At 42.3% G+C, this 12,321-nt stretch overlaps 1 protein-coding gene across 5 annotated transcripts in view; it reads right to left on the reverse strand.

Moving 5' to 3' along the window:
* cacna1bb (calcium channel, voltage-dependent, N type, alpha 1B subunit, b) overlaps nt 1–12,321 on the reverse strand; it is a 186,498-nt gene that overhangs the window by 168,468 nt on the left and 5,709 nt on the right. For all 5 annotated transcript variants that reach the window (XM_061699497.1, XM_061699498.1, XM_061699496.1 and 2 more), the window contains exons 2-4: nt 10,701–10,985; nt 6,927–7,032; nt 2,756–2,895 (exon numbers count right to left, since the gene is read on the reverse strand). In XM_061699497.1, the coding sequence (XP_061555481.1) occupies nt 2,756–2,895; nt 6,927–7,032; nt 10,701–10,985 (531 nt within the window). The remainder of the gene's footprint in view (nt 1–2,755; nt 2,896–6,926; nt 7,033–10,700; nt 10,986–12,321) is intronic.

The following is a 12,321-nucleotide window of genomic DNA, read 5'->3' on the forward strand; positions in this document are numbered from 1 at the left end:
AAAGTGAAACGATACCCGAAATATACTACAGCCTGAAGCTACATTGTTTAAATTCACTCCCGGTACATGCAACATAACTAATAGTTAGCGAATAACAATAAAATAAAGGAGGTGGGTAAAACGCTATTCCGAATTAAACAAGTACAATTATGGAACACACGTAATAAAGGGGAACGGTAGTATTTGCAATTTGAGCCGTGAGGCATGCTGGGATTGGTCAACTTTGCAGACGCTACAGAATAATCAACCCACAATGCATTGCGCGCTTAACATGGCAGGTGACCGTGACAGCCTAACTCCGTTCTTAATGTGGGAATAAACAAGCAACGTGACAACAAGAAACATGACCAAAGAAAATAGAAGCTGCGCACGCACTTCCCAGTATGTTTAGTTCATGTAACCCTGACTGCGGGTTGTATGATAAACAATGACATCTTGGTCATGTTCGCTACATTATAGGTTACCCGTTGGCCTGCTAGCTGAGTAAGTGGTTAATACTCACTAAGGCCTGTTCTTCTTTTGAAAGCTAAAAGAGTTTCCGTTTACCTTGCGTGACTCATTATAGAGACAATAGTAATAGACAGTGGCATGAACAAGTAACTTTAATCTGATTACTTGTCGGATGGTAGATGTACTTCTTCTATGGGGTGTCAGGAAATGGAAATGACACTTAACAGGTGTCGGGTAAAGTCAGTTTAATCCTCTGTGGGGAAACTGAAGGTCTCGCAATATGGTCAGAAGACTTTTACATCTTCGATCGTTTGAACATCAGGGGGGTGGCGGGGGGGAGCTCCCAGGATGGCAACTTGCAATTAGAACACCGTTGCCGTGTGATTACTTTCACTTTGATCTGGGCTCGCTCTGGACACCTTTGACCCTGAACCCCGATCCCGAGGGACAATGTCAAGCGAAAAGAGGAGTTAGCGCGCACACACGCACACACACCCAGTGCTGATCACACCGAGGTACATTATCTACAGTGGTTGCCAGGCAACCAAATGAAGACACACAATATGATTGATTGTTCATTTGTATCCAGCTGTATCAGCAATGGCTCGCCAAGACTGGAAATCTGTTTCTCTCTTCATTTGGTAGAAAAGGAGAGGACTAATACTGACACGCTGCCACGTTTTTAAATGATTAAAATCAAACATTCTTTGGGTTGTTCTGGTGTACACATCCTACCTCATGGCAGTCTTTAAACTACCTCATAATCATTGCCTAGTGTCAATTCTTAATGGCTTATGATTATTATATTTAATTGAGTAATTGGTTTTTTTTGTCTTCGAAAAATATTTCCAAAAGTATTCATCAGGATTGTGTGCCACCTGCAAATCATTACGGGAAAGTTATACTGTTTTGGGGGATTTGCAGGAATTAGGTTAACAACCGTAACAACTTATTATACTAAAATTAAGTGACCAAATAGTAACCGTTATAGTGTGGGTTTGATAACTGTCAACAGCGTTGGTCGTTGTATATTTCAAACTCACCCTATAGGACGGTGCCAGACGACGAGCTAACATAGACACATGCGAATGGATACTTTTAGCAGAAGGCTAATGTTTCCATGCACTGTACATAAGTACGAAACTCGCAGTCTAAAGATAAAGACTGCAAATAGACTGCGGGTGTTAGTGCCACCATATTTTATCGAAGAGACTACTACAGTAATTTACCGGTGATATATTAACAGAGCATGATAAATTATCAGGGTGGTTGTCAACTGTTTGATTACAAGCAAATACAAATTCCAAGCGAGTATCCCAATAGAATGCACAATACCAAAAAGAAAATAATATGAAATCATTTGTAAAGGCACAGCACACACCTCTGAAGATTAATATTAGCAAGGAGACGCTAATAACATTGGAGCGGTAATTAGGATGTACAGATATGTATATAAAACTAGTAGGATGTTGGCTGGCCACTGTTCTTTTTTATATCAAGCCACTGTTTCATCAAAATTATGAGCTTTTCCAAGAAACCAATGTAATCCAGTGTCACTTTGAGGTCAAATGACGACGTATTTTTCCATTTAATTTTACGACGTCGAAATTTAAAAGAAATCCAAGCTGTACTCTGAATTACCACTTGACACTGACATCAGAAAAAGCTACCCTGAGCTTTAAAAAAAAAAAAAAAAAAAAAAAAAAAAAAAAGGTTATTATGGTTCCTCATTCAGCCCATCTGATTGCCATGAGTGGATAAAAGTAACAACATCCTGCTCTTGAGACAAAACCTAAATTGAAATCCCACCGGTAATTGCTAAGAACTATTGACCTGAAGATTGCTTTATTTGAGAGGCAATGTCTCTTCACTTCTTCTCTGATAATAGGAAAGACTGCATGTATCTGAAGACCCAGAGTCTGCTTGGCAGCCGCTTTTACCGGTGCCTAATGGACACTCAAAATAAAATAAAAAAATAAAAAAAAAAAAAGAAAACAAATTTTAAAAAATAAATAAATAAAGAAATCATCATCTTCCGCCTTTTACACGAAAGCATCCGTCATCAGATCAGGTTGTTCTATCTGTACTTGTTTTGCAGATGCGCAAATTGAAGGGTCAAAAGTCGCAGATGAGCACTGCATGTGCTTGTGTTACTTGTTGAATAATATGTAAGATGCTTGGAAGTCACTAACTGGGGGAAGGCGACGCCACAAAATTTGCTCTCAAGGCACACACAAAGAAAAGAAGCCACTCTCTCACTTATGATACCCATCTACAGCCGACACCCAGCGGGCGAAGGACTCACCCGGTGAGAACGACCACGAAGTCCATTACATTCCATCCGTTACGGAGGTAGGAGCCTTTGTGGAATGCAAAGCCCAGGGCGATGATCTTAATGGCTGCCTCAAAACAGAATATTCCAATAAAGTAGGGCTCTGTGTCGTCCTGTGGAGGGAGAAAATCAGAGCGAGAGAGAGACCATGAGAGTGACAGAGGAGATTTTTTTAATATATATATATATATATATATATAAATAACAATGATAGAGAGCGGTTAATGAAGCATAATGTGAAGGAAAGAGGGGTAAGTAACATGGAGGGAAAAAATGTGGCCCCTTTCACCTCTTGCACCATCCCAAGCAGAAGTGCAAGAAGTGGGTGGAAAAAAAGAGTAGTCTGAGTACAAATATTTCTACCCATAGCATGGGGTTATTAATCAATGGAAGCCCGTTCATGCTTATTAAGAATTATTATTAGAATTATTTAGGAGAGCAGAAATTAAACTGCCATCAAAATAGAAACCACTCACAGATTTTTAAAAGTGGTTATTTGGCCATGACGTCATACTGTGACTCAGCTGATTTCAATGAGATTGAGTTAACAGAATTGTAAAGGTATATTATTTATTGTAATGCATGTACAGTATTTTGTGAAAATTCTAGAATGACCATATATTCAGTATTGAGTGACAATAATGGGTACTCAGGCACCACGACTCTCCTCAGACTGGCCGGGCTGTTAACAGAAGTTGAGAAGTTGTGTTTGTTTGCCCATCTGTTTATAAGTTTGCAGACTACGTCCTGGTTAATAGAGGAACACAGCTTCTGGCTAGCGGGTGTCATGGCCAACCAATAACCATTCAATATTAAAAAGAAATAAACAAACAAATAAAAGGTAGCCGGGTACAAACACAATTTTCAGCAGCATTTAAACAACCACTCTCAGCTTTTTAGATAGTCAAAGCAATGCCATTATTAGTGTTTTTACAGCTAAATAATTCACACGGTTCCAAATGTTACCGTTGCACTTCTGCATCAGTGAAAAGTTGACAAACTATTGATTTTGCACTTTCCTAAAAAGAAATGATTTAAGGTGTTTATGTTTCATTATCATCAAATCTGTTCATGAGCAGTTTGTTTTGCCATTTCTTTAGCGATTATGGATTTATGCGTTTTAACTGTAATAACCCTGCTGAGGGGGACCACGGCTGGTGAGGCACTGACGCTAAAGTCATCCATCCATCCAATTTCTGTACCGCTTCTCCTCACTAGGGTCGCGGTCGTGCTGGAGCCTTTCCCAGCTATCATCGGGCGAGAGGCGGGGTACACCCTGAACTGTGGTCACCAGCCAATCGCAGGGCACATAGAAACAAACAATCATTTGCACTCACATTCACACCTACAGGCAATTTTGGGTCTTCAATCAACCTACCACACATTTTTGGGATGTGGAAGGAAACCGGAGTACACGAAGAAAACCCACACAGGCACAGGGAGAACATGCAAACTTCATTTAGGCGGGGCCGGGATTTGAACCCCGGTCGTTAGAACTGTGGGGCAGATGTGCTACGCTAAAGTCAGATTTACAAATTTAGAGTCAAACAGAGTGACGTATTTGGTTACTTCCAAGGACGCAAATTTACTGTATCCTTCCTATTCTTGTGCACATGACAATAAATGTTCAATGATATTAGTATGACTGGCCTGTCCCTTCTTTACTTAAGAAGTAGAAGAAGTGTCACACAAATCAACACATCCAGTTGGGCTACGTCCTTTGGGTGACTGGGTAAATCAAGGCCTTTGACTATGTGAGCTGGAAGAGGTGTGAATGAATACATGATATTCCAGCATACTTCAACCTGACAGACAGTATCCCCCCCACCACCCCCCCCCCCCCTGAACCCTCCGACATAAATAATCACAAAAAAAGGCAGCGTGACAGGCCAGAGCACTATAAAGAAATGTGACCTTTTCTGTAGTCTCCTCTGCCCACGCTGAAGCACCAGTGATAATAGACGTTAGATGAGTTACGGTATCATGAAGGGAGGTGCTTTCAATAATCGCAAGATATCTTGCTCAGAGTCGTTCAGACACGACTTCAGAATGTGTAGACACTCACGAGGGAGTCACAATCTCTGAGTCTTAATACCAAGGTTGTGTTTTCATTGCAGTGTGTGTTTCTGAGTAAAATGAGGCAAAAGATTTGTGAGGGCTCAACTTTCGTAACCTGCACAGCGAGTGTGTGCCCGTGGAGATGTGCTTGGGGGAGTGAGATTTTGGTCTCAGAAAGTCCATCTGAACTTATGCTTACTGGGACCGCGTGTGCTGGATGAGACCTTTTTCAATATCGGTCATCCAACCCTCTTAAGCATTGTAGAAATCAATCCATAAAAGATGTTATTATTATTATTCATTCCTTTATTAATTTTCCATACCGCTTATCGTCACTAGGGTCGCGGGCGTGCTGGAGCCTATCCTAGCTATCTTTGGGCGAGAGGGGGGGTACACCCTGAACTGGTCGCCAGCCAATCGCAGTATTATTAGATGATGAGGGTCGGTGGAGAGGATGTCTATACATGGGGACCGCAGATATACTTAAGTCGCCAAGGGTTTTTAACAGTTCATTCTTTATTTAATAGGGGTACCCGCTAATGTGCAATGCTCCAGTCACGCACAGATCGCTGAGTCTTCTTCCGTAAATAGAGACATCTCCATGCGATACTGTTGCGCCGCTTTTAAAGGGAATGAAAGAAGCCACTTCAATTGGGCAGGCCTGAAGCCGTCTGCGATGACGCCCTTGCCAGCGCAGTCGTCCTGCATATAAATTTGCTGGGGGTACGCTGGTCCACAAAATTACCGAAACCGGGTCTCGCCCGCCACATTGGAGAGTTACGCCAAGCGCAGTGCTAGATTTGCACTCGTCACACAAAAAAAAACACAATGTTCTGACGGGGTGTTGCATGAGCCAAGAAAATCTCATTAAATGTTGGTTAGGATACAGAAAAACATGGCTCAAGGGTATCTCGTTAACGGTACATAATATACAGTATAGACAGTACGGTGCAAATATCAGCCACCACTGGTTTTGTTATTTTAATTACCCTGTGTATACAGTAGCATTTAAAACGTTGAACAGCACAGAGTAGGATAGATTTTTGAGAAAAATGACAAAAATGATTACCACCAAACTGGAGGTGAGATCCCACAAACGTTGGATGACAATCTGTTTATGGGTATCGAAACAAGAATTTATTTTTGAATATTTCACCACACTGTGGCATCAATGGGTATATCCAGAATTTCGGCCAAGTAAGCATTTCTGGGCTGCTTGAGTTGATCTAGATGACGCTGTCGTAATGGCCTGTTCTGCCATCGCAAAAGATGTGCGTTGCTAGTTATTCAAATTATAAACTCCTTGCACGTTCTAAACATATTTTGGGTAGATGAATAGTAAGAGCCAAGGATCCTAGAATTACAAGTTGGAATGGATGGGAAATTAATAAGGAATAACTTTATAGTTACTGCACACCTTCTGATCTGCTAACCCTGCTCCATAAATAAAAGCTGATTCCTTGCGCTAATTAAACTGCTGCTTGTTGCATTTCATCATCATGGTGAAGGAGGCCTGGGAAACACAGTACGATCCCTCTTTGTCCAACAACTCTCGTTACTTTCCCAGGTCCCGACTGTTAGCTTGTTTCCCTCATCCTCACAATCTCGTGTGCTTAAAAACGCACCACAGCCGCAGAGACTGTTTACAGCAGGAGCAGGTGGGTGAATGTGACAGGAACTCATTACGTCAGTCACACAAAACTGTGGCTCGTTGTAACACACGCAATTTTCAACTCCAATGTGCAACCGCAAAGAACGCAAGCGGCTCAACCGTAATACAGTAAATGCGCTATTTCCTCCCCCCCCAACTGATAGACAGAGATGGCAATTTTTTACAAGCCCACTTACAGTCTCTTGTTTCTGTCTGATACTGGACAGCTGTGTAACCCAAGAGACAGATTTCAACAAATGCTTTTAACTGATACAAGGCGGAGCGCCAGGAGAGGTCATCATCACCTTCTGCCAAAGAAAGATTTGAAAATAAATAAAGAAACCCAAGGAGGAAAAGTGGTTTCTTTTTACAGTCAAAATAACAGCTGCAAATCAGGCGGTTGAAAAGAAATGTGTGCAGGAAGACGACATTTACCAGGCGCTCTGACATGGGCGTCTTGTCGCTGGCCGGTAGATGTTGCTCCAGGGCCAAGACGATGCAGTTGGCGATGATTGTAGCCAGGATCATGTATTCAAAGGGAGTGGGAGGGTTAAGGAGCACTTGAAAGTCAAGCAGCATTCATTTCATTAGAACATTAAACATTAAGACATCATCTAATGGAATGTAAAGTACACTGTATGGACAAAAGTCAATTAATGAATCGTAGTCTAGACTACACACATTATTTGATACTCAATGGTAATTCTGAAGCTTCTGTATATAGCTCCTTTTATTCTACCGCAGGAAATCCAAGTTTACCAACACCTATCCATCCATTTTCTTTCGCAATGTCCGCATTGGGGTCACGGGCGAGCTGGAGCCTATCCCAGCTGCCTTTGGCCGAGAGTCCAGGTGCACCCTTGACCGGTTGCCAGTCAATCCAAGAGCACATATAGTCAAACAACCATTCACACCTACGGACAATTTAGTCTTCAATTAGCCTACCCGGAGAAAACTCACGTAGGCACAGGGAGAACATGCAAACTCCACGCACGAAGGCCAGAGCTGAGATTCAAACATCAAATCTCAAAACTACTGCCCAACCTTTTCACATGTTTGTGGAAGCAAGGACTGTGGGAGAATTAGAACTATATTATACATTTCCCACAAATATCTTGCAGAAAGTCTTCTCGTAAGAATAAAGCTGTTGTATGTACGACACTTGATACTTTATTCCGTTTTCACTTATAGGCACACTGATACGACTCCAAATTGTGTCCAAACTTTCCAATGCACTCCTCCAATAAAATACATGGATTTGCGAATGCATTCTCCAGAAAAGCCAGTGTGCATGTTGCAGAATGACTAATGCCACTACATGTCGATTTGAGTGCATTAAAGCAGAAACCTTCAATCGTGCTCTGGTTGAAGGCTTTCTGGAAAGAAAGAAAGAAAGCCTCCTATACATGCGCTCATGATCTTTCCAGATGGTTGATCATTTCTAACTAGTTTCAATGGCTGGCTCATTCTGCAATCCATTTTCACCAGGTCATTGCCCACGGGTCAGGTCGTATTGAGGAGTTATGAAATGCAAAGAAATAACAAGTTTATGACCCTTTAAGCCAATATGTCGTTTGACTACTCATACTCACTGTAAGATGACTAATGTTCAATTCCGTCCAAAGGGTTTAACATGTATATAATTTTAAATGGCTTTGAAGGTAACTCAATCATGTGTTTATTATTGCGGCAAGGCAGTGGTGTACAAGTACATTCAGCAGTGTTTCTCATAGTCGGAGTAGCAAAATATGACAAAACAGCTCTGGGCAGGACGCAGTGCAAGTTTTACAGCATTACAAACACAAAACTAAACATTGTTTCATCAATACCTTGCTGACAGTGTCAATCAAAATGTAACTTCATGAAGGCACAATTGTTGTATTTGGTTCCCAGCACACTGTTGCAGGCGTATGCAATGTTTGTATAGAGTAGTGTAAAATATGTATATTCATCTTAATTGAAATTGAATGATTTTAGAAGCCTGGATGAGCAAATTATCCATCAAGTCATCAATTTTCTATACCAATTATCCTCATTAGGGCCGTGGGTGAATTGGGTGAGCCTATCTCATCTGACTTTCGGGCAAGAGATGGGAAACACCATGAACTTGATGCCACCCAATTGCAGGGCAACCATTCACACCGATATTCACACCTGCGGTCAAGCTTTCATGTACCGAAAATGTTTCTCTGATAAAAGAAAACAAACAATTCGGCTTAGGACCAACATTTTCAAAAAAATATTGCTAATGCGGCAGCACAGTGAGCGACTGGTTAGCACCTCTGCCTCACAGTCCTGAGGATCAGGGTTCAAATCCCGGCCCCGCCTGTGTGGAGTTCGCATGTTCTCCCTATGCCTGCGTGGGTTTTCTCCCGGTACTCCGGTTTCCTCCCACATCCAACAAGCATACGTGGTAGGTTAATTGGCAACTCTAAATTGCCCGTAGGTGTGATTGTGAGTGTGAATAATTGTTTGTTTAAATGTGCCCTGCGGTTGGCTGGCGACCAGTTCAGGGTGTACCCCGCCTCACGCCCGAAGATAGCTGAGTCCAGGTGAGGATAAGCGGGAAAGAAAATGGATGGATGGATGGATGGATAGATAGATAGATAGATAGATATTGCTCATGCATGCACTAATGCTTCAATACACAAAGAGATGGCGCGGAAGGCTCACTTATCGGGCTCAATATAAACATCGTTTGCTTTGTGTGTCACGTATTGCGAGTATCTTTGTTTTGTGTTCTAAATCAGCTCTCGATAGAACTCGAAAGAAATTGAAAACTGCAAGCGACACTGTTATTACACTGAAATAAAGTCCTTTGAGCGTGTAACATCGGTTGCTCATGACTAAAATGTGTGTTAATATGTGTTATTTGATTATTTTCAAAGAAAGGTGGGGGGAAATACCTCATTTTACCACATTTTAATCACGTCCAACAGAAAATTAAGTACTTTTTTTGCGTGAGTAGTTGGGGTGGGTGAGTATGATACCAGCTTTATTTCAAGGTATCGGGTGCTCATGAAGACTGCCGATACCAGCCAGCGATACATAAGGCAACAAAAAATAAAAAATAATCGCCACGTAGTTGGCGCTCCATGCGGCGGATTGACACATTGGTGAGTCATCAAGTGTGATAGAGAGAAACAAAGAAATTCTTTGTCATTATGTTAATTCTAATTAGGGTTTGTGATCTCACGGTGCAGTTTGGTGAACTCTACCATTTGTCCTGTTGTTAAGAACAAAGAGGCGATAAAGGCAGCCGATGTGGCTAGAATAGTGACTGTTTTGAAGAAACAAATTCAAATTTCAAAAAGGCTATGACTTTGCTCGATGGTTTGTTAGTGAACAAACCGTGCTGATTCTACATGAAGAGGTGTGTTTATTTTTAACTACACACCGATAAGATTTTAAAAAACAAAAACAAAAAAACAAGGTAAGCATAACTTTGTTCTGAGGATGGAACAGATTAATTCTATTCATTGAGTTCAATGGGAAATATTACTTTGGTACGCAAACGGAGTTTAGGAACAAGAAGTTTGTGAACCCAAGGTTCCACTGTAACATTCTTGACCATCTATAATGTGGTTTTTTTTTTTTTTTTTTTTTTTTTTTTTTATTGAATAAGGACGTGAAATTACAAGAATGCTATATTCAAAAGGTATTCCGTGTCGCTGATTTAGAAAATACAGCGCTTGCTTGGCTGTGCCCAAACAAAAAAAGTGACTGACTGGCCGAATGTTTTGCTGCAGCCTTCGCAGCTAGCGCGGCGTGGGCGACTTCAGCACCATGGAGAGGGCTCGCAAGTCGGCCTTTGCGCATCAACCTGTCGCGTGTGTGCCTTTTCCTCCTGGTTCAAACGAGGACGTCATGCTTCATCGGAAAGTATTGCACAAGAATAGAACATGAATGTGACGCTTGTATGTTAACCAAAAAGGTAGCGCTATCTATAAGAGTAGCGTTTAGGCACCATCTACTGCGCAGAGATAAGCCCTGGAGCGACAGGTGCAGCCAGTGTTGCGCGGACAGGAATCACGGTAGAGATAAGATTGACACGGGTGGTGGGGGGCAGGGGAGGGGGCTTTTACTGTCTCATCAGGTTGACAAAAAAAAATTAAAAATTAAATAATTAAAAAAAAAAAAAAAAAAAGGCCTGCAGGCGGTTGTGGTTTCTATTCTATGGTCATGGTGCACCTCGCCCGTAAAGGATATGGCCACTCTGTTATACGTTTGGCATACTTCCTGATCAGGTTGTCCTCCCGGAAGATGAAGAGGGAGCGGTTGACAGTCAAGCAGTTTTGCTTCACGGGGTTGGGGTTGTAAATAGCCATTGTCCGGGCTCTCTGGGCCATCGACTGCTTGTACATCCTCTGGCCGCCCGGAGCGCCTCCACCGCGGGCACCTCCTCTCCCCGCACCCGGCGCTCCTCTCCCTCCTCCTCCGCCGCCGGTGCCCCCTCCATAGCGGCTGGGGAGATCTTCAGTGAAACGAGCCATTCTGGGAACGCACAGATCCAACAGGGAAAATCCGAAGTGGTTTCAGTGGAAATGGAGGAGAGACGCATCACAACAAAACGCACTTCATCCACAAGCACAGTTTTTTTTTTTTTTTAGGTTTGACAGAGGACTGGAACGGGTTTGATGCTCGAGTCTTTCCGCTGATTCATCCTCCTTAAAATGTCCAAATGTAAAAGTTCAAAAGAGAAAAAAAAAGGAGAAAATGACTCCAGATGGAGAGACGAGATCACTTCATTGAAGCTGTTGCATCCACGGAGGAGATAAATCACGTCTCCACATCATGTCATCATCGTAGCTGCAGCTAAACACCAGTTGAAATGTCGGGTTTTTTTCTTTTTTTTTTTTTTTTCTACAGAGAGGGTTGGGTCAGTCCAACAACACGACCATCCCTCTTGCGCCTTCGTGCTGGTCGCGAGCAACAATGACACGAGCAAATCTGAGGCGAGCGGTTGTCCTGTGGCTTGTGTTTGATCACTCCCTGCTTGCGTGGGGGGGGGGGGGGGGGGGGGGGGGGGGGGGCTCAGGGCTCCACGAGTCCCCCCCAGTGGAATAAGGAAGAGCTCATGTGTTCAATGCGGGCCTATCAGCGAGCGGAGCGCTCAGTGCTACTTTCCTTCACAGTCTGCTGGCTGACTGGACAACTAATCAAGTTCTAGCAAGTAACAATACTTCGTTATTGTAGTTAAGTCGATTTTTCCGGTATCTGTACTTGACCTGAGCATTTATTCTTCTGACGACTTCATTTTGGCTCCTTGTACATTTGAAAATAGATAAGAGGAGGGAAATCGTAAAATGTGTCGTCACCAAATCATATTATTACCATTACACAACAAAATGTGGGATTACTAGTTTTGAAATCAGAAGACAAGGATAATAGTTTGTTCAAGTATTATTTAAGTTACTGTAGAAGAAGGGTTTGGTAACAGTAAAATGCAAGATCTCAACATTATTGTTTATTATTATGACAGTTTGGAATTTGGGTACAGATTTGAGCAAAAATCACAGAAGTTGACGAGCATGATTTGCTTTCGCGGGCCGTATCTGGGCCCCCGGGCCTTGAGTTTGACACCTATGCCTTACTCGGTCAAAATAGAGTCGTCTTCGCCCCCTCTTATGAGTGCAATAAATACAAATTATTTCAGAGAGTTTTTCTGAAACCCACGAACCCAGAACTCACAGTACTGTGCATATTATCAATGGGACTGTTAATGAGAAGTGAGGGCTAAGGTCTTCAAATGTATTCTTGACAAAAATGTATTTGACTTTTGTCCATCCATCCATTTTCTATTGCGCTTATCCTGTTCAGGGTCACGGGT

The sequence above is a fragment of the Phycodurus eques genome, chromosome 15 (genome assembly GCF_024500275.1).
Source record: "Phycodurus eques isolate BA_2022a chromosome 15, UOR_Pequ_1.1, whole genome shotgun sequence".
Taxonomy (NCBI): Eukaryota; Metazoa; Chordata; class Actinopteri; order Syngnathiformes; family Syngnathidae; genus Phycodurus; species Phycodurus eques.